The sequence below is a fragment of the Ovis aries genome, chromosome 3 (genome assembly GCF_016772045.2).
Source record: "Ovis aries strain OAR_USU_Benz2616 breed Rambouillet chromosome 3, ARS-UI_Ramb_v3.0, whole genome shotgun sequence".
NCBI lineage: Eukaryota > Metazoa > Chordata > Mammalia > Artiodactyla > Bovidae > Ovis > Ovis aries.
Genome location: NC_056056.1, coordinates 219,760,721 through 219,785,797, shown reverse-complemented (window position 1 = coordinate 219,785,797; position 25,077 = coordinate 219,760,721). Strand labels below are relative to the sequence as shown.

Sequence of the window (25,077 nt, the reverse complement as noted above, 5' to 3'; positions counted from 1 at the left end):
CACTGTTTCCATTGTTTCCCCATCTATTTGCCATGAAGTGATGGGACCGGATGCCACGATCTGAGTTTTCTGAATGTTGAGTTTTACGTCAACCCCCGTGCGTAGCGGGCTGTGCAGGTTGGAGGCGCAGCTGCAGGAGAGGGTACAGTCTAACCCCGGAAGCAGTCGCGGCGCCGGCAACGCCGCGTCTCCGGTTGCCAGGGCGCCGCCCCGGAAGTAGAGCGCTGCGGGTGGAGGGCCGGTCCGCGCCGGGTAAGCGGGCCGTGTCCTCCAGCGATTGCTGAGTGGGGCTGGAGGCGGGGCCGGGCCGTGGCGCGGGGGCGCCGTGCTCCGGGCTCCCGGGCGCTTCTCAGCGCTCTGCGCCCACAGGTGAGGCTCCGCCACCGGCGCCGCCGCCTCCGGGACCGAGGGTGTGGCCGTGCTGCGTGGGCGAGTGCGCATGCGCGAGCGGTTGTGGGCGCTGGTCTCCGCGGTTTAGATGCTGCCGGCCGGACTCGCTGTCCCTGGGGGGAATCCCGCGCTGCCCACTGTGCTCCTTTTCTTCCTCCGAGTTCCTATGACTTGTGCCTCTCGATCCGTGTAATTGCATTCCTTTTATCAGTTATTCCAGAATTTAATTGTGCCTCGGCTTTTTCATTCATTTGCAATCTGTATTGTTTCTGTAGGCGTCTTTCAGGGTGCAGTGTACCTGTGGCTAGCGCTCTGGACGGGAGACAGGAGATGAGTGTCCCCCCGCTCCGCTCGCCTCTCTCTCGGGATCTGAACGTCGGCGTTTCCCCTCTTTTCCCTCCCTGTTTTCCCATCATTAGAGGGGGTGGGGTAGACATACCCCCTTACAGTAGCTGAGGCATAGGGGGAATTCATTCTGGAACTAAAAGTATCTTATTGTTGTAAGCCGTTTGCGGTTTGCAGAGCGGTTTTTCTTAAAGGGAATATTCAGAAGCGTGATTGGGGGCTGGGTTGTGGCGGTACTAAAAAGATTGGCCCTGCCCTGCTCTCAGGGAGTTACATGCGCCGGTCAACACGTGCTAGCAGTGGGAATGAGGAGACTGACCGGGCGACGCAACTGCAACCGGATGCTCCGCGCCCATGTGAAGTCGGCGTTTCTATTACGATTTTATTTCTTGGTTGGCTTTCCCCCCCACCCCCCCAAAAAAAAGACAAGCTAAAAAGGGATGCACATGTCCTGGGATCCTGGCGGAGCTGGGACTTTATTGAAACTTACAGTGATCAGACTGACTGGGAGAGTGGGATGAGGGCAGGGCAGAGAGTGCGTCCATGGTCCTATAGCTGGAAGAGTGAAATGACTCCCGCGAATGTGGGTTCTGCCTGCAATCTGCTGTTCCTCCTGAGAGGTTGTTCTGGCTTTTGTCCAGGAATAGTCAGTCGTAACTCCAGGAGGTAGAGGCCTCTTGGCAGAGTTCTGTCTTCCTGGGCACAGAGATTCCCCAAGACGTTCCACTGTTCAGCGGAAATCAGCTGGACTCCCTCCCGGCCTCCTGCTTCTCGCCTGGATAAATCTGAAGTGTTTGCGGATGACCGCGTCCTGGGTGTCGCCCCTGCGAGACTGGTGGCCGCTGTAGGGCTAGGCTGCCCCTGCTTCGCTGCTTGGCGCTTGCTTGCGTGTGGCGGGAATCCGTGCCTTTTTCTTGGCCTCGCAGGGCCTTTTGCAGCATGTGGGACCTTCAGTCTGCATGACAGCATTCGGGGTCTTTAGTTGTGGCATGTGCGATCTCCTTCTCTGACCAGGGATAGAACTTGGGCCCCCTGCATTGGGAGCACAGAGTCTTAGCCACTGGCCCACCAGGGAAGTCCCTCATGTCTTCTGTTAAGTCATCAAATACTGACTGACAGCCTGCTGTTACCAGATGCTGTTCTGGGTGCTGGGGGTTCGGCAGAGATAAGACAGAGCAGCATTCCTGCTCCCATGGTGACATATATGTATTGAAGACAGGTAGTCGCCAAGGGACCAAACACGTGAACTACACCAGGTCTTTTCAAACTTGAGCACTCAGGAATGCCCTGAGAACTTAAAACACAGATTCCTGGGGCCCACCCCCAGAGATCTGAATGCGTTATCCTACTGCGTGTGCGTGGGTTGGGGTGGAGGATTTGTGTTTCTAATAAGCACCAGGTCATGATGCCGATGCTGCAGGCTCACAAATCGTGCTTTGAGTCGGCACCGGATTAAACAGTCGTGTACACCGTGATTGCCATAGAGAAGTGACAACTTGGTAAATGGGGAGGACTGAGATGGGCTTGGGAAGGCTGCTGTGAGGGGCTGGCCTTTGAGAAAGGGCCAGATTTGGGGGACGAGCAAAGGCTTAAGAGTGGACGTCACTTGGTAGGTGAGAGGGCTGAAAAAGGCTGGAGCCTGCAGAGGGAAGGTGGGTGGAAGGATGCTGGGGGACAAGACCTGAGAGGCATGGGGGGCTGCAGGTGGACTGCGAGCTTTAATCTCAGCACAGCGGGCAGCTGCTTGCAGGCTCGTGAGCAGAGTGACAGGGTTTGCTTGTGTGTGTAAAAAGATCGGCCTGCTGCTGGTGAAGGATGGCTGCAGTGGGGTGACAGTGGGACCAAGGAAGCTCGTCATCGGGCCTGCTGTGGGTGTCCCAGATTGTGGGGACACTGGGGAAGTCTCTGAACGTGGAATCTTTTGGGTAGAGTGGGCATGATTTGCCGCTGGCCTGGATTGATGGTCACTTTCCCCTCAGGACTACAGTTGAATTTTGTTGGGCTCTTAAAGCACTTTGAACACATTTCTTTCTTTCTTTTTTGTTTTTGGCTGTACCTTATGGCATGTGGGAACTTAGTTTCCTGACCAGGGATCACACCATGCCCCCTGCATTGGCAGTGTGGCGTCTTAACCAGTGGACTGCTGGGCAAGTCCCTGAATGCATCTCTTGCCTCCTCTGGATTGGGACTGTCCAGGAGCACCTGGTCCCAGGCAGCTCTGTGTCTCTCGTCACCCATCTGACACAGAGTGGCTGTCAATGCCGAGTGAAACCAGACAGATGAGAAGCTAGACTCTTGGTGGCCCGGACGCCCAGGGGTGTCCCTGGGGAAACCAGTTCTCAAGCTTGAGCACATCCTGCCCACTTGCCCCAGGAGTGGGACCCTTAAATAACCAGCAGCTCTCTGGATTCGGGATGGCCGACATACCTCAGCTGGTGACAGCCCGCTCTGACTTCGAGCTGTGTTCAGCATGAGGGCTCTCTCATCAGTCTCTGCTTTTCCTGCTGAGGTTTTTATGGTGCTCAGTTTTGAAAGTAGCCGACCTAGTGGCTTGAAAGTCTGAGGCGTCAGTTCCTATGAACCAGTAGAGAGGTGAGGTGTCAAGTTCATTACACAATACCACTAATCCTGCTTGTTTTTTTATTTTTTTCTATTTTAGGAGGAAGTCTCAGGAAAACAATCTGACAATCAGGTATTTATTTAGTTTTCTAAGGAAAAGGATTTCTCAGGTTTGAGGAAATGGCAGCCCACTCCAGTATTCTTGCCTGGAGAATCCCATGGACACAGGAGCCTGGTGGGCTGCAGTCAGTCCATGGGGCCACAAAGAGTCGGACACGACTGAGCGACTTCACTTCACTTCACTGGCTTCTGTACTGCCGGGACTGGGCTGATGGCTCCTTTGTTCTAAGATGATTCCTGAGCCCCCTCACTGGCCCTGGCTGGGTGCTGGGGTGCCGGGGGCCAGGGTGAGGAACTCCGCCCATGGCAAAGGTCATGAGGAAGGAGGCTTGGCATACGCAAAGGCATGATCAAGCCTCAGGAAACCCCCTGTTCCCGAGCATCTACCCCAAAACCAGAGTCTGTTTTATGCTCTCACCTACACCTCTGACTTTATGGGGGGCTCTCCCCATAACCGTTTCTCTCGGAGAAGGAGTAAACGTGCAGCCCCAAGGCAGTAAAAATTCTTGAGCGTGACAAGAGTGTTTCAGCTTACAGACTCCTCTGAAGGTTATCTAGCCCGCCTGTATAGGTTCGTCCGGCCACATGTGATTGTTTACAGCCTCCCAACCTGAGAGGCACGAGATGTTTTAGACTTACTAAAGGCAAATTCTTTTGGGGAGTTGGAAATTATTAGTATAGTGGGTTGGTTAGGAATTATACTGGTGAAGGGTTTTTCATTTGTTGTGCCAATAATTGCTGCTAATTCCCTGCCCTAGGTGTGACAAGGATGTCTTAGGTCAAACCTCTCTGCTGACAGACTAGCTTGTGTGACAGGATTATCCATACTCCTGCCACTACACACATGATTGTTTACTACCTCTCAACCATAAACAGCACAGAGAGTTTTGGCTGTATTTTGAGAGTCTTAATTAGCATAGGGCTTTTCTCATTGTTGAGTCAATGATTGCCGCCAGGCCTCCATATCCTTAGGCACCTGGGACTATATTAATCAATGTATTGGGAATATAGAAAAGGAAATATAGTGGTTTTAAGGTTAGCAATACTAGACTTTTGAGTTAATGAATTTTCTCTTTTGTAATAGATCACTGTACTTTGTTATAAATCACTGTGTCCTTGCTATGTAAAAATGTAACTTTATCACTATCTTAAGACTAAATAGATCTTAAGGGGAGCATTGGTGAAAGGATTTTCATTTGTTTGGGCTGATGTTTGCTGCTGAATCTCCATATTCCCTGCCCTTATAAAGAATATAACATATAGGAGAAATAAGTATTAACCTTTAAGCATATAGGAGAAATAAGTATTAACCTTTAAGATTAATCATGTTAACCTTGGGTTAAATAAATTCCTTTCTTGATTGTAACTCACTACACCCTCACCCTATAGGAATGTAACTTTATTTGGAGGGTGGTGCCTGGTTTAAGAAAAAACACCCTTGGAAGAAATAAGTTTTTGGTTATCAGAAAGAAAGGCTCATAAAATGTCAGCAGGTCTCACTCATGGCCAGAAGATGATGTAAAATCCCTAAGACCTTTTTATGTGAAGCACCTGATTTTGATAAAGGTCAGGACTGCTGACCCCCTCGTGACTCTGTATTCATCCCTATATGTAGCAAAAGGTATATAAGCAAACCCAAAAATAAAGAAATCGGATCAGTTTCCGGAAAGACTGATTCCCCCATGTGGTTTCTTTCTTGCTCCCCGTTTTGCTGGCTGAATTCCCATCTGGAGCATGGATGCTATTCCACGTAAACCAAGCTATTCAGCCTCTTTTTCTCCACTAATTTTCCTACTACACAATCCGTTTCTAATCTCTCTATATATCTATAATTAGATATGTATTTTTCCAAGGATGCCAACGCCATCCCCACTTTTGAATTCCCTGAATCCACCGGGGCTGGACCCCGGCAAGTGGCGCCCGGAACAGGCTATTCGAAGGTAAGTTCCCCAGCAATTGGGTCATCAGCCCTATTGCCACCCCCTTGGAGCAAGTAGGGTCATCAGCCCTATTGCTCTGGATAGCTAGGGTCATCAGCCCTGTTGTTTCCCCAGTGTAGAGTGTTCAGGGACGGATAGGACCCCACTTAGGGTGCCGCAGACCCCCCTGAAGGATAGGCAGGGTGAGTAGGAGTGGGAAGTGTTGAAGGGTTTAAGAGAAACCTGGTTTTGTAGAGGTTGAAAGAAACCTGCTTTCTTAGGGTTGAAAAGAAAACCCCCCTTGCAAAGGTAAAACCTTTGTTGAGGGAGACTTTTCTATAAATCTTAATTTTCTGACATGGGTAACAGTGAGTTGAAAGAAAGACAGCTTTTTATAAGAGTAATTTTGCAGTCATTAAGTAAGAGAGAAATTAAAGTTAGAAATCCAATATTCGGTCATTTTTTCATTTGTACCAGACCAGTGTCCTTGGTTTCCGGAAGAAGGACACTGTGAACTTAGATACTTGGGTGAAGCTAAGGAAACAGCTAAAAACTTATTATACTTTACATGGGCCTGTAAATGCTTTTGCTCTGTGGAATATGATTAGAAATGTTCTGGACCCCCGTCATGAGGCTGTTAGATAGACTATGGGAGAGGCTATAGCGGTGGATGGTAGTGGGTCTCCACCTTCTACGCAGATCATATTTTCTGCCATTGGTGAACAAAAGCAGGGACACTATACCTCCCAAGGAAGGAGAGGACTTAGAGGACACTGTGGCTGGGCGCCCTGGTGAGCCCCCTCCCCCTCTACACAAACCTTTAAAAATTTATCCAACATTTTCTGATTTAAGGCGACCACCCCACCTCCGCGTACGCCTCCCAGGTCAGTTCAGTTCAAAAGCCTCCCAGAACATTGCCTAAGGTTGAAAAAGATACGGAAATTTTTTTAAAACAAAGGAGCATTTAAAGCAGAGGCTGCTCCTTGCAGAAAACCCCCTCGGGGGGGGGGGGCCTCACCCAAGCAAAAAAAAAAACAAGAGAAAACGAGAAAAAAAAAGAGAAAAAAGGAAAAAAGAAAAGTAATCCTAACAAAAAGGATTCTAAAAATAAAAAGTGTTTCTCTTGTGGCCAAATGAGGCACTTTGTCGGCAGTGTCCTGCTAAACAGAGACAACAAGCCGTGCCAATCAACCCCAGGTAGCTCAGGCCTAGACCTCAGTTCCACCACCGCATCAATATTAACTCCTGTGGCGGTAACTCCGATTCCAATGGTCTTGGCTAGCCCCCTGCCTGAGGACATTCTGGACTTGTGCTAGGGCATAGCTCGATTTCTTTTCAAAGAATATCGGCCTGGTGTAGTAGATTCTGATTATGCTGGGAAAATTAAAGTTTTGATCTCGCCGCCTACTAAAACTGTGCAAATTAATAAAGGCCAAAAAATAGCACAGCTTTTGCTTTCAGATAGGAAAAACCTTGACTTCTCAAGCCAAGAGCCCCAGAGGATTTGGATCCAGTAATCTAGCTTTTTGGGTGCAAAAAATTACGGTTTCTAGGCCTTTAACAGATCTTTACTGGCCCAGCTCCTGGCCCACCCATACTACTGAAAATGAGTTGAGGGGATTTAAAAAAGTGGTATGCAGAGTGGAAGTGCTACAGAGGAAAAGGTGAGGGAGAGTTTAAAACCTTGAAGAGTAGTGAGTTCCCCATTGTGGGAGATATTCAATCAAAGATTAGATGGTTGCTTGTCATCTAAAAAGCTATAGACCAGATTTAGGTTACAAAAGGATAACTGGAGAAGCTTATAAAGATATTGTGCAACACCTCTTTACTTGCTTCTCATATTTAGGTCTGCCAAAAATTTTAAAACCTGATAATGCCCCTTTAAAGCTGCGGAGAGGTTGTTTACCAACTTTAAATGATTTCCAGGGAATTCGAAGGTGGGGATGGCATCGGCGTCCTTGGAAAAATACATATTTAATTATAGATATATAAAGAGATTAGAAACGGATAGTGTAGTAGGAAAATTAGTGGAGAAAAAGAGGCTGAGTAGCTTGGTTTACGTGGAATAGCATCCATGCTCCAGATGGGAATTCAGCCAGCAAAACGGGGAGCAAGAAAGAAACGACATGGGGGAATCAGTCTTTCCGGAAACTGATCCGATTTCTTTATTTTTGGGTTTGCTTATATACCTTTTGCTACATATAGGGATGAATACAGAGTCACGAGGGGGTCAGCAGTCCTGACCTTTATCAAAATCAGGTGCTTCACATAAAAAGGTCTTAGGGATTTTACATCATCTTCTGGCCATGAGTGAGACCTGCTGACATTTTATGATCCTTTCTTTCTGATAACCAAAAAACTTATTTCTTCCAAGGGTGTTTTTCTTAAACCAGGCACCACCCTCCAAATAAAGTTACATTCCTATAGGGTGAGGGTGTAGTGAGTTACAATCAAGAAAGGAATTTATTTAACCCAAGGTTAACATGATTAATCTTAAAGGTTAATACTTATTTCTCCTATATGCTTAAAGGTTAACACTTATTTCTCCTATATGTTAGTTATATTCATTATAAGGGCAGGGAATATGGAGATTTAGCAGCAAACATCAGCCCAACAAATCACCAATGCTCCCCTTAAGATCTATTTAGTCTTAAGATAGTGATAAAGTTACATTTTTACATGGCAAGGACACAGTGATTTATAACAAAGTACAGTGATCTATTACAAAGAGAAAATTCATTAACTCAAAAGTCTAGTATTGCTAACCTTAAAACCACTATATTTCCTTTTCTATATTCCCAATACATTGATTAATATAGTCCCAGGTGCCTAAGGGTATGGAGGCCTGGCGGCAATCATTGACTCAACAATGAGAAAAGCCCTATGCTAATTAAGACTCTCAAAATACAGCCAAAACTCTCTGTGCTGTTTATGTTTGAGAGGTAGTAAACGATCGTGTGTAGTGGCAGGAGTATGGATAATCCTGTCACACAAGCTAGTCTGTCAGCAGAGAGGTTTGACCTGAGACATCCTTGTCCCACCCAGAGCAGGGAATTAGCAGCAATTATTGGCACAACAAATGAAAAACCCTTCACCAGTATAATTCCTAACCAACCCACTATACTAATAATTTCCAACTCCCCAAAAGAATTTGCCTTTAGTAAGTCTAAAACATCTCGTGCCTCTCAGGTTGGGAGGCTGTAAACAATCACATGTGGCCGGACGAACCTATACAGGCGGGCTAGATAACCTTCAGAGGAGTCTGTAAGCTGAAACACTCTTGTCACGCTCAAGAATTTTTACTGCCTTGGGGCTGCACGTTTACTCCTTCTCCGAGAGAAACGGTTATGGAGGAGAGCCCCCCGTAAAGTCAGAGGTGTAGGTGAGAGCATAAAACAGACTCTGGTTTTGGGGTAGATGCTCGGGAACAGGGGGTTTCCTGAGGCTTGATCATGCCTTTGCGTATGCCAAGCCTCCTTCCTCATGACCTTTGCCATGGGTGGAGTTCCTCACGCTGGCCTCCGGCACTGGGGGACCACCTGCTGCCCTGGGGGTGGTCGATGATGCCTGACAAGGGGGCTGCATGTAAACTGAGGGTTAACATCCCATGTGGGAGGGAGGCCGTGTGCGGTCCCTCTTACTCTCCAAGCCCCACTCTCCCGGCTGTAAGTGGGGACAGTACCTGCCTCCGGACGTCAGGTGAGCTGTAACAGCGTGCCCAGTAGACAAGGATCTGCACAGACTGCCCAGCCCGGAGCCCGGCGCGTCCTGGTGCTTCGTGAGTGGTGGCTGTCATTTCAGTGATGACAGAGACATGTCATCACTTCCTGCGCGAGGCGGGCTGGTCTCCCGACCCCAGTGGCGGGAGTGTGCAGGGCCGAATCAGGGGCAGCTTCACGGGGAAACTCCTTCCGCCTGACTCACTTGATTCAAACCCAGTTGACTGTTCGGAGAACCTGCCGTGTGCCAGGGCCGCGCCCGCCTAACCTTGCGGTAATCCCTGCAGTGCCGCCGAGGGGCTGTCACTTTCTTTTTCCATTTATTGCACTGGGGAGGCTGAGGCCCCAAGGACTTGCCAGGATCCGTGGCTCAGACGTTTCTGTGCGGGAGCAAACTGGGTCTCTGAGCCTCGGGTGTGGAGGGCGCCTCCGTCCCGCCTTGCTCTTCTCAAGATGGCTTTGCATCAGCTCGGTGGTGGAGTAAACGTCGATTTGGTGTATTTCTGAAAAGAGGTTCTTTTAAAGGAGAGGGGGCCTTACTTCTTTCTTTCCCTTCTAACCACGAATGACTGTCTTCTTGCTCAGCACTTTATACCATGCTCTGCTTCCAAAATTCATATGCATGCAGCTCCTTTTGTGTGTGAATTTCTTCTTCTTTTTCCCCTAGTGTTTAGGATGGTCATGTCTTGTATTGGTTTCCTAGGCCTGCAGTGTCAAAGTGCCACAAACTGGGCAGCTCCGTGAGGCAGGAGCCTGGAATCAGCGGGGGTGGGGGTTGGCAGAGGTGTACTCTCCTGAAGGATTCCAGGGGTGGGGGTCCTCGCGGCAGCCAGGTTCCGGGAGCCCCAGGCATCGTGGCAGCATAGCTCTATAACCTCCGCCTCCGTCTTCCCACGGCTGCGTTCCCTCTGTGTCTGTCTGTCTGTCCCCTTGTCTTTGCAGGGTGTTGTCTGCCCCATGTGTGTCTGTGTCCAGCTTTCCATCTCGTAAGAGTATGTGGCGTTGGATTAAGGCTGACCTGAATGACCTCATCTTTTTTTGAGAACAGTTATTTATTTGGCTGGAAATTAAGCCCTTGTCAGTCACATGATTTGCAATTATTTTTTCCCAGCCCGTAAGTTGTCTTTTCATTTTGTTTATGAGTTCCTCTGCTGTACAAGAGTTAATAAGTTGATTAGGCCCCATTTGTTTATTCTTGCTTTTATTTCTGTTTCCTTGGGAGACTGACCTAAGAAAACGTTGGTACCGTTTACGTCAGGATGTTTTGGCTGTATTCTCTTCTAGGGGTTTTATGGTGTTGTCTCTCGCATTTAAGTCTTTAAGGCGTTTTATTTTTGTGCATGGTGTGAGAGTGTGTCCTAACTGTTGGTTTACACGTAACTGGCCAGCTTTCCCAGCACCACTTGCTGAAGAGACTGTCTTTTCACCGTTGGACATTCTTCCCTCCTTTGTCAAAGATTAATTGGCTGTAGGTTGTGTGGGTTTATTCCCGGGCTCTCTGATCCTTGTATCTGTTTTTGTGCCAATCATTTGTGTATTCATTTTGTTTCAGGTAAGAACCCAAGGCAAGAGTCAGGGAAACTGAAGAGAAATTGGATGTTCCTGTTGGCTCCATAAATACCTATGGTAGGTCAGGCGTGAGATGTTTCCCTTGGTGACTGCCTGTCCAGGGGGCCAAGAGGAAACTGCCCCTCCTTGGCGGCTCCACTTCCTGCTGTAAAGTGAGGATGGGGCTTCCCTGTAGCTCAGACGGTAAAGAATCTGCCTGCACTGTGGGAGACCTGGGTTCGATCCCTGGGTGGGGAAGATCCCCTGGAGAAGGGAGTGGCAACCCACTCCAGTATTCTTGCCTGGAGAGTCCCCATGGACAGAGGAACCTGGCGGGCTACAGTGCATGGGGTCGCAAAGAGTCGGGCACGATAGAGCAGGTAACAGTGCAGTGCAGTACTCGAGTGAGGGTGGGAATGTTTGCCCCATCCGGCTTCCTGGGTTTGGGGTCGTGCCCCTGGAAGCATCTGCTGCCTGTTTTGTGGCTGGAGCACAGTGTGGATATAAAGCGCTGCCCGTGCAGCTGCGTTACGTTTCTGCTCTTACTTCTGCGTCATCTCCAAGTGGACGTCTGTGACGGGGGTGAGGTCGCCCAGGAAGGCTGATGTTCAAAGTGCAGGGCGTGGGGTCTGGTGTGGGCCTGCGTGGCTTCGGGGTTGATTCTCACCCAAATCCTGTGTCTGCAGTTGGACTCTAGGGGGCAGAGTCGGAACAGGATCCCTCAAGGAGGCAGGGCTGTTCCGGGTGAAGTCAGATTACAAGCTGGCCTCCCAAATACTGCAGATTCCTGCCCAGACTACCCCAGTGAAGTGAATATTGCAAGAAAGCAAGTCACACGAATGTTTGGCTTCCCTGGGGTATAATAGTTAACTTTATACCATACTACAGACTGTTCTAAGCATTAGCTACTTGTCTAAAACCGTGTTGTTGCTGCTGCTGCTAAGTCGCTTCAGTCTTGTCCAACTCTGTGTGACCCCATAGACGGCAGCCCACCAGGGTGCCCCATCCCTGGGATTCTCCAGGCAAGAACTGGAGTGGGTTGCCATTTCCTTCTCCAATGCATGAAAGTGAAAGTGAAGTCTCTCAGTCGTGTCCGACTCTTAGTGACCCCATGGACTGCGGTCCACCAGGCTCCTCCGTCCATGGGGTTTTCCAGGCAAGAGTACTGGGGTGGGGTGTCATTGCCTTCTCCGTAAAACCGTGTACGTGGCCTTAATTAAAAAATGTTGCTGCTGCTGTTGCTGAATTGCTTCAGTCATGTCTGACTCTTTGCGACCGTATGGACTGCAGCCCGCCAGACTCCTCTGTCCATGGGATTCTCTAGGCAAGAATACTGGAGTGGGTTGCCGTGCCCTCTTCCAGGGGATCTTCCCAACCCAGGGATCGAACCCAGGTCTCCTGCATTGCAGGCAGATTCTTTACCATTGAGCCATCAGGGAAGCCCTAATTTAAAAATACCTTATTGCTAAAAGGCTTCCCTGGTAGCTCAGCTGGTAAAGAATCCGCCTGAGTGCAGGAGACCTGGGTTTGATCCCTAGGTTGGGAAGATCCCCTGGAGAAGGGAACGGCTACCCACTCCAGTATCTTGACCTGGAGAATCCCATGGACTGTGTAGTCCACGGGGTCCCAAAGAGCCGGACACGACTGAGTGACTTTCACCTTATTTCTAAAAAATGTTAATCACCACCTGAGCCTTCAGGGAGTCATGGTAGTAATACCAAAGATCACAGGTCACTGTAGCAAACAGACAATAACGAGGGACTTCTTGGCAGTCCAGTGGTTAAGACTCTGCACTTCCAGTGCAGGGCGCGCAGGTTCAATACCCGGTCAGGGAACTAAGATGCCACATGCTTCATGGTAGGATCAAAATAAATAAGTGAAAGGTGATAATGAAGACGTCAGAAATACGATAGGAATACTGTGACACAGAGACAGGAAGTGAGCAGACGCTGTTGGAAAAATGGTGCTCATAGACTTGCCCCATGCAGGGTTGCCACAAGCCTTTGGTTTGTATAAAAAACAAAACAGTGCCTGCAAATTGACTGTAGTAGAAAAGCACACCACCCCCCCCCCCAAGTTGGCCTCGACACCACTATGGGGGCCGGGCTGGTGGGGTTTGCTCGGGTGCGGACTGAGCTGCCAGCAGGTGGGGGCCTCGCGGAGCTTCTGGCGTCACCCCGAGGCAGTGGCTGCTGACCTTCACGCGGACCATGGCTGACAGGTTAGCAGCCTCCCGTGGCAGTTACACGACACCTAGCGTTTGCAGAGAGCGGTTCCGTTTACCCCTCACTTTGACCTTGTGAGCGTTGGCGGCATCCTGAGGAAGCCACGTTCACAGAGGGAAGGGGTGATGGGCTGTGGAAGAAGCAGTGACGTTAGAGTAGGGTCACTCAAGCCACCATCGTGTCCTTTGGTCCTTTCTTACACCGGCTCTTAGGAGCCGCGGCTTCCTCATCCGTAAACAGGGATGACGACGTGATTCCTTATGTGCCAGGCGCCCTTCTCAGTGCTTGACGTGTGTTCACTCGTTTACTTCTTACTTTCACCTGCGACGCAGGTCAATACTGTCGTCACCCCTGTTTCACAGATGAGGAAACAAGTTCAGAGAAGTCAGGTAACTTGCCCAGCGTCACACAGCGAGTGCGTGGCGGAGCTGGGCCTCGAGCTCCACAGGCTGAGCTTGCCCACAGCCGCGCCCTGCAGGGCACCCTGCGGAGGGTGTGGCTGCCCCGTGTAGCAGCGCCCCGAGCTGCACCTGGTGGACACTCTCAGAGACTGCCTTCCCGTTTCCTCTCCCAGGCAGCGCATACCCGAGTCCCCGCCTCCACATCCCATGCTTTTTTCTGCCTGGTGACGTTGCTCCAAATGTGAAGCCATGACAAGGAGGATGTGCGTCCTTCATAAAAGGGCCTCGACGTCCATAGGGCCCCAGGGCTTCGAGCCTGGGCTGGGAAAGCCCTTCCCCTCCTGTCTTCAGGAGTGTAACGAGGCAGACTTGGTCTGGTGGGAGCTGGGGGGAGCCTGGAACCCTGGGCTGCTTGAACAGCTCAAAACCCACAAATCAGAGGAGGAACTAGGTGCAGAAAGGTCCCTTAACTTGCCTAGAGTCCCATGGTGGCACTGCCAGGCCTGGGACCACGGTCGCTCGTTCTCCCTGAAGTGATGGTCTGCCGCGTGCCAGGCATGTGCCAGGCCCTGGACACGAAGCGGGGACAGAAAAGAGGCGACTCCTGCCCCCCAAGCAGGGACAGAACTGCAGGTGCCGAGGGGCTAGGCAGCTGGTCTGGAGAGTCAGAGAGGCTCTGCGGGAAGTGACACTCACTTCTGCCTGCAGACAAGCGGGCAGTAGCTTAACTGGGCAGAAGGGAGGCCGGAGTGCTGCAGGCAGAGCATGTGCCAAGGTCCTGAGGTAGACGGGAGTCCGGGCTGGCCAGAACAGTGGGTGAGCGAGACGGTGGCGCGTGACGCATCTGGAAAAGCAGGAGAGGAACAGGGCGCTGCACATTTTAGGGGCGGTGGGAGTCACGTTGGTTGTTAAACAGGAGCGATGTGGTCAGACAGACGCTGGGATCACCCACTGTGAAGGGGTGCACTGGTGTAGGGCAAGGGAGCAGCAGGGAAGGTATAAGCAGGACTTGAGGGGCCGGGTGAGGGGTGGTGCGCGGATTAGAGCAGGTACTCTCATCTCTGCCCGTCAGAGTCAACTCCAGGGTCCCCTGCCCAGGATACCCTCCCACCTGCTGACCCAGCCCCCACTGCCCAGGCACGGCCCCTCGTGGCGCCTGCCACAGCTGCTGTCAACGTGTGTAGCCTTCATTTCCTGCTTGAGCAGACTCTCAGGCTCAGCACAGCTGGTATTTGGGACTGGGCGGTTTGCTGTGCCGGGGTGAGTAGGCATCCTGCACGTTGGGCGGTGTCAAGCAGCTTCTCTGGTCTCTGCTCACGAGGTGTCAGAGCCTCCCCTGAACCCCGGGTAGTCCTGATGAGCGAGATGCCTTCAGATGTGGCAGGATCCCCCAGGGGTATGTTGGGGGGACCTCATCAGGCTGAGAGCCTCTGTCGGGGAGACGGAGCTCGGCGCACAGAGGACTCCTTCAGGCGAGCGGAGGTGAGGCATCGATGTTCATGGCTCTCATGAGGCACTATCTTCCAGGATTATGGCAGGAAAAGTGAAGTGGGTCACTGACATCGAGAAGTCGGTGCTGATAAATAACTTTGAGAAGAGAGGATGGGTCCAAGTGACAGAAAACGAGGACTGGAATTTCTACTGGTGAGTATGGAAGGCAGGCTTCTCTTGCCTCCGAGCCCGTTCACGAGTGTGATGGCGGCGTGTCCCGGGGCAGTGTCCTGCGAAGGCCCCGCCACGCTGTGTGCCACCCCCACTGCACACACTCTCATCCCGGGCCCTCTGTGCACATGAGCAGGCGGCCCTGGAGTAGTGCACATGCTCGAGTGACATGGCTATCAAGAGGCCCGGGGGGCGTCTCAGCCCCGCGAGTGTGGTTGTGTGCTTTGCGTCTGGGTGAGAAACAGGAGCCCCCGCCCCGAGGCTGGTGCTGCTCACAGAGGTGCCCTGTTGCCTGGACCTTGGGCTTCCCTCGGGGAAGTTAGCCCTGTGGGGTGGCGTAGGGGGTGGGGCGGGCTGTGGGGTGGCGTGGGGGTTGGGGAGGACTGTGGGAGGGCTCCCTGCTCCCTTTCACTCGGTCATTAGGCCAGCAGAGTGCTGGCAGACTGAGAAATCCCGGAAGGGCCAGTTAGGCTGGAAAGGTAGCATTCCGACACTCAGTCCTGCGGAGTCTTCCCACTTCCTCTGGGTGAGCTCCCCTGTCCTGCTTGGTCCAGGCCTGGGCTGCTCCCTCCCTCGGGACAGCATCCACACACCTGGCGGGTTACTCACCAGAAAGAACACTTCCCCAAGCTGCAGCAGCTCCTGGGTGCAGAGCATGGGAGTGAGGCTTTGGGGGGACACTGGGGGGCCGGTGGGGGAGCACCTCACGGCCTGCAGGGGCCTTTCCACCCTGACTCTCCCCTGCTCCCACCCAAGGCTCACTCCCCCTGCCGCTGCCCTGAGAGATGGTCCTCGGCCTCTCTCCAGCCCCTTCCCTTCTCTCCTGCTGCCCCCCCCGCCCCCCCCTCCCCGCCAGTGCAGCAGGCTGCACGTTTTCCCCACTGACCCACTGAGAACACTGTCTTTCTTTTGCACTTTTGTACACACTGTGCTTTCTGCCTCTCCTCAGCCTACCCTCCAGAGACAGCGCACCCGGGTGTTAGACATCCAGACCCTAGAGCCCGAGCCCCACGTGGCTTCAGCCCTGGCTCCTTCACCCCACTGTTCACGGAGGCCTTGACCTGTCTTCCCAGGTTCGGTTGTTTGAGGTTTCAGGGAGCACGGAATGTGAGGTGGTGCTGGCATAGGGCAGGAGCCCCACTGGCACCTCCCTCACGCACCAGCGCATGTGCCCTGGAAGCCAGCTCTGCCCCGCAGGCCCTCCCGGGCTACCCTGCTCAGGTGGCAGCAAACGCCATGTCTGTGATTCCCCACCTGTCCCCTGTCGGTGTCCCTGCGAAGCCTGGAACATTGAGGACCCGGCCTGGCTTCTCTCAGCCTCCCCGGCGCGTGGCCGGGCCCCGGGCACAGTGGGCAACCCCCAGCCCCCAAGCTCCGGCAGTGGACGGAGGGATGACATGAGCTGTGCTCCCGACAACTCTGAAGTCACCTGCTCTTTAAACCTGATTTGCCCCTGGAGGAGTGGGGCCGGCAGGCAGGGAGGGCGTTTGTGAAGTGGGTCAGCGTCTGTATATGGTTCACCTCTCGGAGGTAAAGTGACGTCATTTATCCAGAACCCTGCTTCACAGGAGCTCTGAAAGGAAGGCTGAGCGTGACAGCATTGAGTACTTGCTGTCTCGTGTCCCGCTGCCTGGTGCCGTGGACCCGGCAGAACTCTGTGTGCTTTTGGCTTCTCATACCGGGGTTGGGGGTGAGGGGGAGTTCAGTGACGCTGTCTTCACGCTGAGAAGGGTTTTGGAGTGCTTTTATTTTTTTAAACCTTTTTCTTTTGTATCAGAGCATAGCCCATTAACAGTGTTGTGACAGTTTCAGGTGAACAGTGAAGGGACTCAGCCTTATACGTGTATCCGTTCTCCGCCAAACTCTCCTCCCATCCAGGCTGAGGATAGCACTGAGCAGAGCGGAACTCTCCTGAACCCAAGAGTGAGAAGAGGGAAGGGCTGACCAGTTTAATAGGAGTTGGATATTTGGAGATGTTGAGAGCTCATGCTTTAAGCACTGAGTGTCCGGTCAGGTCTTGGAAATTGGTTAGGGAAAATTACTGAAAACAGCTAAATATTAACCGCTCGGGGAAAGGTAATACAGTAACCAAGCAGATTAAAGTGCAGCCGTTAAAATACTGTGATGATCGTAAAACAATTTGGGAAAACTGAACAACAATAAATGAGAAGAAAAACATATTATGAAATTGCATTTGTATCCTGACAACAGCTGTGCAGAAACACCTTGCACGTGGGCAGGAAGTAGACGGAGCGTGAAACAGGTAAACAGTGGCCGTGCTGGAGGGAGTGCATGGGTCATCCATTGCCAGACAGCGAGGAACAAGCGCCTGGGGACTTCCCTGGCGGTCCAGTGGCTAAGACTCTGCACTCCCAGTGCCAGGGGCCCAGGTTCGATCCCTGGTCAGGGAACTAGATCCTGCACGCCTCAACTAACTGTCCCAGACACCGCAACGAATGTACGTGTGTCGTGTGTCACAACTAAGACCCAGCGCAGCCAAAGAAATAAATATTGAAAAACAAAACTTAGGGGCTTGAAACAACCACTTTCCGTTAACATGAGTTTGTCGGTTTGGCGGAGCGGTTCTCTTGGTCTCGCCTGCTCCACTGACCCTGCCTGGGCTCACGCAGCATCCGCTGTCACCTGGCGGGTCATCCGGGACCTGGCTGGTCTAGAATGCCCTTGGCCAGGACAACAGGGGCTCCTCTCCACAAAGCTCTCACATCCCTCCAGCTGGCTATTCTGGGCTTGTGGGGTGTCAGGGGCCCAAGAGAGAGGTGGCAGCTCTCAAGGCCATTAAGGGCCAGTCTCAGAAATGGCACGCCATCACTTCTGCCATTCTTTTTGGCCAAAGAACTGCACTGAAGTGAAGTGAAGTGAAAGTCGCTCAGCTGTGTCCGATTCTTTGTGACCCCATGGACTCTACAGTCCGTGGAATTCTCCAGGCCAGAATACTGGAGAATACCAGTATACCAGAATACCATTCCCTTCTCCAGGGGATCTTCCCAACGCAGGGGTCAAACCCAGGTCTCCCACATTTGCAAGCAAATTCTTTACCAGCTGAGCCACAAGGGAAGCCCAAGAATGCTGGGGTGGGTAGCCTATCCCTTCTCCAGTGGATCTTCCCGACCCACGAATCGAACCGGGGTCTCCTGCATTACAGGTGGATTCTTTACCAACTGAGCTATCAGGGAAGCCCAAAAAACTGCATTGGGTTGGCTCAAATTCAAGGGGAAAGTTATTTCACTTCTCCAGAAGGGACTTGATACAAAATGATGCAGGATATAGAACAAGAAGGGCGGAGCACTGGAGCCCTTTAACAGTCAGGCTACTCAGTAGGTGAACGTTTCCCTTGCTCCTTGCAGAAGCGTCTGTCGCCAGGCCTCAGGAAGGCTTGTGCAAGGTGAGCTCAGAGTAGCTGTCTTATGGGAGAGCAAAAACGTGGTCGAGGACTACTTGATTCCCATTAATAAGATTCAGGAGGCAACTTAGAGAGTTCCTTCTGCCCAAAACAAGGAGAACTAGAGCTTCAGTAAGAATTAACTGAAACAGATTGAAATTCATGATGCGTGTTTGAATCTATGAGTTCATAAACATGCCCCCCAAAAGAACTGAAACCAAACACCATGCCTGCTGCTCAGTCATATCCAACTCTTTGTGACTCCATGGACTGTAGCCCGCTAGGCTCCTCTGTCCATGGGATTCTCCAGGCAAGAATACTCGAGTGGGTTGCCATTTCCTTCTCCAGGGGATCTTCCTGACCCGGAGATCAAACCTGTGTCTCTTGCATCTCCTGCACTGGCAGGCAGATTCTCTACCACCCGCATCGTTTGTGACACATTTGAGACGGCCACAGTGGGGAGCTCCCTGGTTGCCTAGTGGTTAGGGCTCAGTGTTTTTCACTACTGTGATCCAGGTCCAGTCTCTGGCCGGGGAACTGAGATCTCGTAAGATATGCTATGTAGCCTCGCCCTCCTCTGCAAATAGCTGTGTTTTTGATACTACTTCCCTCTGGAGGTGGGAGGAGGGTCTTGTCCCCTTCTCCTGACCTTGGGTGGGCTCTATAATTGCTTTGACGAGTGGGACATGATCAGTGTGTTCTTTGTCGGGGCCCAGACCTTAAGAAGCCGGCAGCTTCTAGTTCCTGTGTGGGAAGCCCCAGCCGGAGCCTCAAGCTGTCAGATGAGAAGCCTGCCCGTCCCAGGACTGTCGTGTGGGGGAACCGCACCCCCGCAAGGTGCCAGCTGTGGACAAAGCCTGCTCGGGCTCCCAGACCAGCTGGCTGAATCCCCCTGAGTGACCTCAGTGCCGCATGGGGCAGAGCGCTCAGCCACACCCCGCCCAAATTCTTGACCCCACAGAACCTAGAGATAGCATACCATGGTGGTTATCTTAGGTAGTGAACGTTGGGTCGTTTGTTCTGCAGTGATAGGGGCCCAGAACACAGCTCGTCACACATACTTGGTCGGGGGGTGGGGGGCAGGGAGCCAGCTCACCGTTTGGAAAACTGAGGCAGGAAAAAAGTCACTCAGTCTTCCCTGGAGAAACCCTTCGCGGGCTGTCTGAATTGTCCATGAAGGAAAATTTCTCCTCATAGAAACATTCCTGCCAATAAATGAAGGAGGAATGAGAAAGGAGAATTTTCACCATTTTGTAACCCCTCACGAAATAAGGATCTACGTCTGTGCAGGACGGGAGCCGCTGACCACAGGGCGAGAGGGCACTTGCTTGTGACTGATGCAAACACAGGTGTATGTGCCCGAGTGGTGTACGCTGCCGGTTCCAGCTTGGAGAAACGAGTGTAAAGTCCCTCACCACTAATTTCTGTGTTGATTATATGTTGAGATGATAAGATGTTGAACTGTTGTTTGTTGTTCAGTCGTTGAGCCGTGTCCGACTCTTTGCAGCCCCGCGGACTGCAGCGTGTGGCAGGCTTCCCTGTTCTTCACGGTCTCCCAGAGTTTGCCCCATTAAGTCGCTGATGCCATCCAACCATCTCATCGTCTGTCACCCCCTTCTCCTCCTCCTGCCCTCAAACTTTCCCAGCATCAGGGTCTTTTCCAATGAGTCAGATTAAAATTATTCTTGCCTCTTTAAACTTCTGTTTTAATGTGCCCACTAGAAAATTCACCGTATGACTCAGCTGCGTGGGTCACATTGTATTTCTCTTGGGTGGAGCTGCTTAGTCACTGACATCCTGAGGGGAAAGGCTCCAGGATGGATGTGCCGGCCTGTGGGAGCGCGTGCTGCCCCGGCCACAGCTCTGCCCCTGTCCACCCCCAGTTTATAGAAAGTGCAGGGCCCCGGGGAGCAGAGTAAACAAGGAAGCTGTGAGAACCCCTGCAGAACACGCAGCCAGTGTCTTCCAACAAATAAATTGCCTAGAAAAAGAAATTTAAGGAAGGTGGGGGAGAAAGTATAGATTTAAAGACATGTGAGAGAGAGCAACGAATGAGAAGGCCTGGCTTCTCATTTGCAAAAGCTCTGAAAAGTATTTATCGGACTATCAGGGAGATTTGAACCCTGAGTAACATTTGATGGTATTCAGGAATTACAGCTTCTTTTTTGTTTTTTTCCTCTTGTTGTGGCAACAGTGTAAAATAGGATTTCATATAACATAAAAAGGAGTTCTTGGGGGTCCAGTGGCTAAGACTCCATGCTCTCAATGCAAGGGGGATCCCTGGTCACTTTTAGGTTCGAAGGATTCATTAACAAAAGAAACATTATACACAAACAGTTTCAATATTTAGTAGAGGATTACTTGGCTTAATTTCAATATACAATCATTAAAAGAAGAAAAATAGGAACTGCAGAGGAAAGTAACTGCACGAGCATCACCAAATTGGGCCGACCAACTCCAGACTTGACCAGCACTGGCACATCCCTTAGTATCTGGAGCCTCAGTTGGGAAAAGGTCCCGGATGGCGTGCCCACGCCACGGGTGAGACTTCACGTTGCAATTTGGGCGGCTGATGTTATCAGCAGTTTGCGTAAACTTCAGAAATGCAGCTCTGGTTCACTTTCACAATCCTGTTTGTCTCAAACCTTGTGAGATACAGGATTTTCCTGACCCAAGAGGGCTGGCCAGGCCTCCAGGGGCTCAAGAGAAAATCCAGGGTCCTCTCCCTCTCTTATCCAAAGTGCCGCTTGACTTGCTGGTAGCAGTTGGTGTGCTTGCATGCAGGCGTGTAATCCAGGCGGGGCGAGGAGTCGGTCAGAGGCCTGCTCTCCGGCTTCTGAAGCCTGAACAAGACTGCTTCCATTTTGACATCCCTGACAACCGCGAGGGAAGTCCCTGGGGCTTTGGTTTTAAGGGGTCCCTGTCCTTCCTGACTTGGGGTGCAGATATTGAGTCAGTGAATTTCTTGACTTCATAGTCAGAAAGGGTCTGGCTTATGTAATATCGATAATCAGTGTTACCGTTAACCGAGAAACATTTATTGAGCATCTACTCTGTGCCAGAGAGCACAGCCAGTCAGGGCACAGACTCAGAGCAGCCCCCGCCCCAGACTGTTCAGGTATCATCTCAGACACACATCCTGCTGCTGTAGGCTGGACCCCTCTGGGCTCAGGTGCCGGCTGGGGACAGGTAAGCTCTGAGGAACATGCTTCCTGGTCGGAGGTTCCTGAGCCTTAACGAGTCCTCCTTCCACGTGGACACACCCTGAGCTTTCATCCCGCACGTCCCTTCTTCGCTTCTCTTTCAGGATGAGCGTGCAGACCATCCGCAATGTTTTTAGTGTCGAAACTGGCTACCGGCTCTCGGATGATCAAATAGTCAACCATTTCCCGAACCACTATGAGCTGACGCGGAAGGACCTGATGGTGAAAAACATCAAGAGATACAGGAAGGAGCTGGAGAAGGAAGGGAGCCCGCTGGCGGAGAAGGACGAAAGCGGGAAGTACCTCTACCTGGGTTCGTGTCCTTTCCACCGCTTCACCTTTTAAATAAACAGCCGTGGCGTTTTTTTCCCCATCGGCACACGGCACGGGGATGGCAGCTGTTGGCTCTGAGGGATGAGTGTGTTTGTGCGAGTTGTGAGCACCTCTTTCTTTCCGAGTGTTTACAGGATACGGAGGAGCAGGGCAGGGGGCGGGGAGGGCTTCAGCTTTGGAATCTTGAGTTTGTGTCACTGCCTTGGAAATGTGCTCAGGAGGGCGGGGGCCACTCCATGGGCTGCAGACTGCCGGGAGGGGTAAATCCTGTGTCTGGGAAGGCCCAGAGAGAGAGGTGTGTCCATGCAGCATCCTGTGAGAAAAACTGGGCTGGCGGAAAGTTTCAGAATCCCTTCGCACACTTGGGGACAATGATATGTGACTTCTCTGGGCCTCAGTGTCCTTGTCTGATAAATGGGAATAATAACAATGCCGAGCTCAGAGGTTGCTGTGGGAGTTAAATAGCACAGATTTACAAAGTAACTGGCACGCAGCCAAGAGAGAACTCATTACAGGCAGACCTCAGAGAGACGGTAGGTTCAGTTCAAGAGCACCACAAGAAAGCAAATTCCACAGTGGGAATTCGTTGATGGTCCAGTGGTTAGGACTCCATGCTTCCACTGCCAGGGGCCTGGGTTCAGTCCCTGGTCAGGGAAATAAAATCCCACAAGCCATGCAGTGCCACCAAAAATAAATAAAAAGAACAAAATTATAAAAAATAAATGAAGTGAATATTGCTATAAAGCAAGTCACATGAATTTTCTTGGTTTCCCACTGCATGTGAAAGTTATCATTACACTAAACTGTGGTCTGTCCAGTGTGCAGTAGCATTATGTCTTAAGAAAACAATGCACAGACCTTCATTTAAAGATACTTTATTACTTAGAAATGCTAACCATCATCTGAACCTTCTGTGAGTTGTCATTTTTTTTTTGCAGTTGTATTGGCTTGGCCAGAAAGTTCCCTTGGGTTTTTCCGTTAAGTCTCAGCCCACCCAATAACATCAAGATTGCTTATCATAGTTCACCAAACATAGTAGCAAACGTAATAATGAAAAAGTTGGACATAGTGTGAGAATTACCCAAATGTAACACAGAAACACAAAGTGAGCCGATGCTGTTGGAAAAATAGTGCCAACAGACTTGCTCCACGCCGGGTTGCCACAAACCTTCATTTTGTCAAAAAACACATAATCTGTGAAGTGCAATAAAGCAAGACGTACCTGTCTCACGTGGATTGAACGGCAGAAGTCCTCGCTCCATCAGATGCTGGGCAGGGGGCGCAAGGTAACGACACAGGCCCTGGAAAGGCAGTGGCGGTGTTTCTCTGCCGTGGCCCTTGTTGGGCTGACTCACCGCTGTCCCCTCTCCCATATCCTCAGACTTTGTCCCTGTCACCTACATGCTGCCCGCCGACTACAACCTGTTTGTGGAGGAGTTCCGGAAAAGCCCCTCGAGTACATGGATTATGAAACCCTGTGGCAAAGCCCAGGGAAAGGGCATCTTCCTGATCAACAAGCTCTCACAGATCAAAAAGTGGTCCCGGGACAGCAAAACATCTTCGTAAGTGGATGGGCGTCCCGTGCGCGTTGCCGCAGCTGTCTCGTGTCGTCAGGCTTTCGGCCACGGGCTGGTGGGCTGGGCGGGGCATGGGGCAGGGGGGCTTGCTTGCTTTCCCGGGTGTGCAGCAATTGTGCATGTGCACACTTGGCGGCAGGGCAAGGCCTTGTGGCCACAGCAGCATCACCAGGCATAGAATCTCACCTGGAGAGAGGTGTGTAAAGCAGGGTAAGGTCACAGGAGCAGGGAGCCTTGCCAGCTGCTCTTTGTTCTGAAAGCTGGGGGGAGACCCGTCCAGTCCTGGTGCTTCTGAGGAGGCGAAGCATGTGCTTAACCCCTGGGTGCCTGGGCTTGCACCCCGTCTGACACCCACCGCCTGAGTCAGTTTTGTTGTATGGACTCTTGGGTTTTTCATCCGGATAAACTGGGGACACAGTGGCACCAGCCTCACGGGGGCAAGTTGGAGATGGACCCTAGCACCGGGCAGTGTGTGCGGCCAGGGTGAGAGAAGACCTGGGCACGGTCAGGTCAGGCCTCCTCCCTGGGTTGGGGGCTCCTTGGAGCAGAGGACCCCAGGAGATTTAGGCTGAGCCTCACTCCTTGACTCTGTGAGGTTCTTCACTGCTGGGGAATGCCTGGACCGTGGGTGCCGTCCTTTAGGGGTGGGCGAGGTCAGGATTTCCCAGGAATGGCAGGGACACCGCCTCGTGTCCTGCATTAAAGTCTGACCACATGATGCCAGCCCCCGGGGGTTCCTCCATGGATACTGCCCCCAAACCCCAGCCCCTGTTTCCTCCCCACAAACCAGCCTCTAACTTGATGAGAGGCAACAAGCTTGTCACCAGCCAACTAAAGATCTCTGGTCTTTAAAAATTAATTTTATTGAGGTAAGGCAGATTTATAATGTTAATTTCTGCTGTTCAGCAAAGTGATTCAGTTATGTATATATGTTCTTTTTCATGTTCCTTTCCATTATGGTTTGTCACAGGATGTTGACTACAGTTCCTGTGTACTACAGAAGGACCTTGGTTATTCATTCTGTATATAATATTGATGCCGCTGCAGATGCCAAACTCGCCATCCATCCCTCCCTGACCCCCTCCCCCTTGGCACACTCAGGTCTGTTCCCTGTTAAAGCCCTCTGGTGTTTGCATCTAAGCTCAGCCTTCTCTGCCGCACCCAGGTTCATGACTCAGTCCACCAAGGAAGCCTACGTGATCTCTCTGTACATCAACAACCCGTTACTGATCGGCGGCAGGAAGTTCGACCTGCGCCTGTACGTTCTGGTGTCTACGTACCGCCCACTGCGCTGCTACATGTAAGAGCTGGGGGATTGTTTCCATCCTTAAAGCTGTGCTTTGGGAATTCTCTGGCAGTCCCCTTCTTAGGACTCAGTGCTTCCACTGCAGGGGACCTGGGTTCGATCCCTGGTCAGGGATTAAGATCCTGCAAGCCACGAGGTGTGGCCAAAAAAAAAGACCAATTTGACGTGATGCCTCCTACTCCTCAGGACCCTTGCAAGGGTTGTTAGGCTGGTCGTTGGTCAAGTTCCCTGAACTTGCGGTGCCTGGCACATGGTCCATGATGAGTCAGATGATGACTTTGACAGTAACGTGAATCTTAAAACTAAGGAGCAACTCTTTGCAACGTTGCAAACATACTCAGAGAAAGAAACCAGACACAGAAGGCCACGT

At 51.5% G+C, this 25,077-nt stretch overlaps 1 protein-coding gene across 7 annotated transcripts in view; it reads left to right on the top strand.

Moving 5' to 3' along the window:
• The window catches only part of TTLL1 (TTL family tubulin polyglutamylase complex subunit L1), a 65,510-nt gene that overhangs the window by 24,662 nt on the left and 15,771 nt on the right, over nt 1-25,077 (top strand). Inside the window, exons 1-7 of one of the 7 annotated variants that reach the window (XM_027968179.3) lie at nt 213-369; nt 3,395-3,427; nt 10,605-10,678; nt 14,754-14,870; nt 21,596-21,804; nt 23,206-23,386; nt 24,567-24,701. In XM_027968179.3, the coding sequence (XP_027823980.1) occupies nt 14,758-14,870; nt 21,596-21,804; nt 23,206-23,386; nt 24,567-24,701 (638 nt within the window). In that variant the 5' untranslated portion in view covers nt 213-369; nt 3,395-3,427; nt 10,605-10,678; nt 14,754-14,757. Of the gene's footprint in view, nt 1-212; nt 370-439; nt 580-3,394; nt 3,428-9,264; nt 9,327-10,604; nt 10,679-14,753; nt 14,871-21,595; nt 21,805-23,205; nt 23,387-24,566; nt 24,702-25,077 lie in introns of those variants that run through there. The other 6 variants (XM_027968180.3, XM_027968178.3, XM_027968181.3 and 3 more) reach the window with 6 other exon arrangements.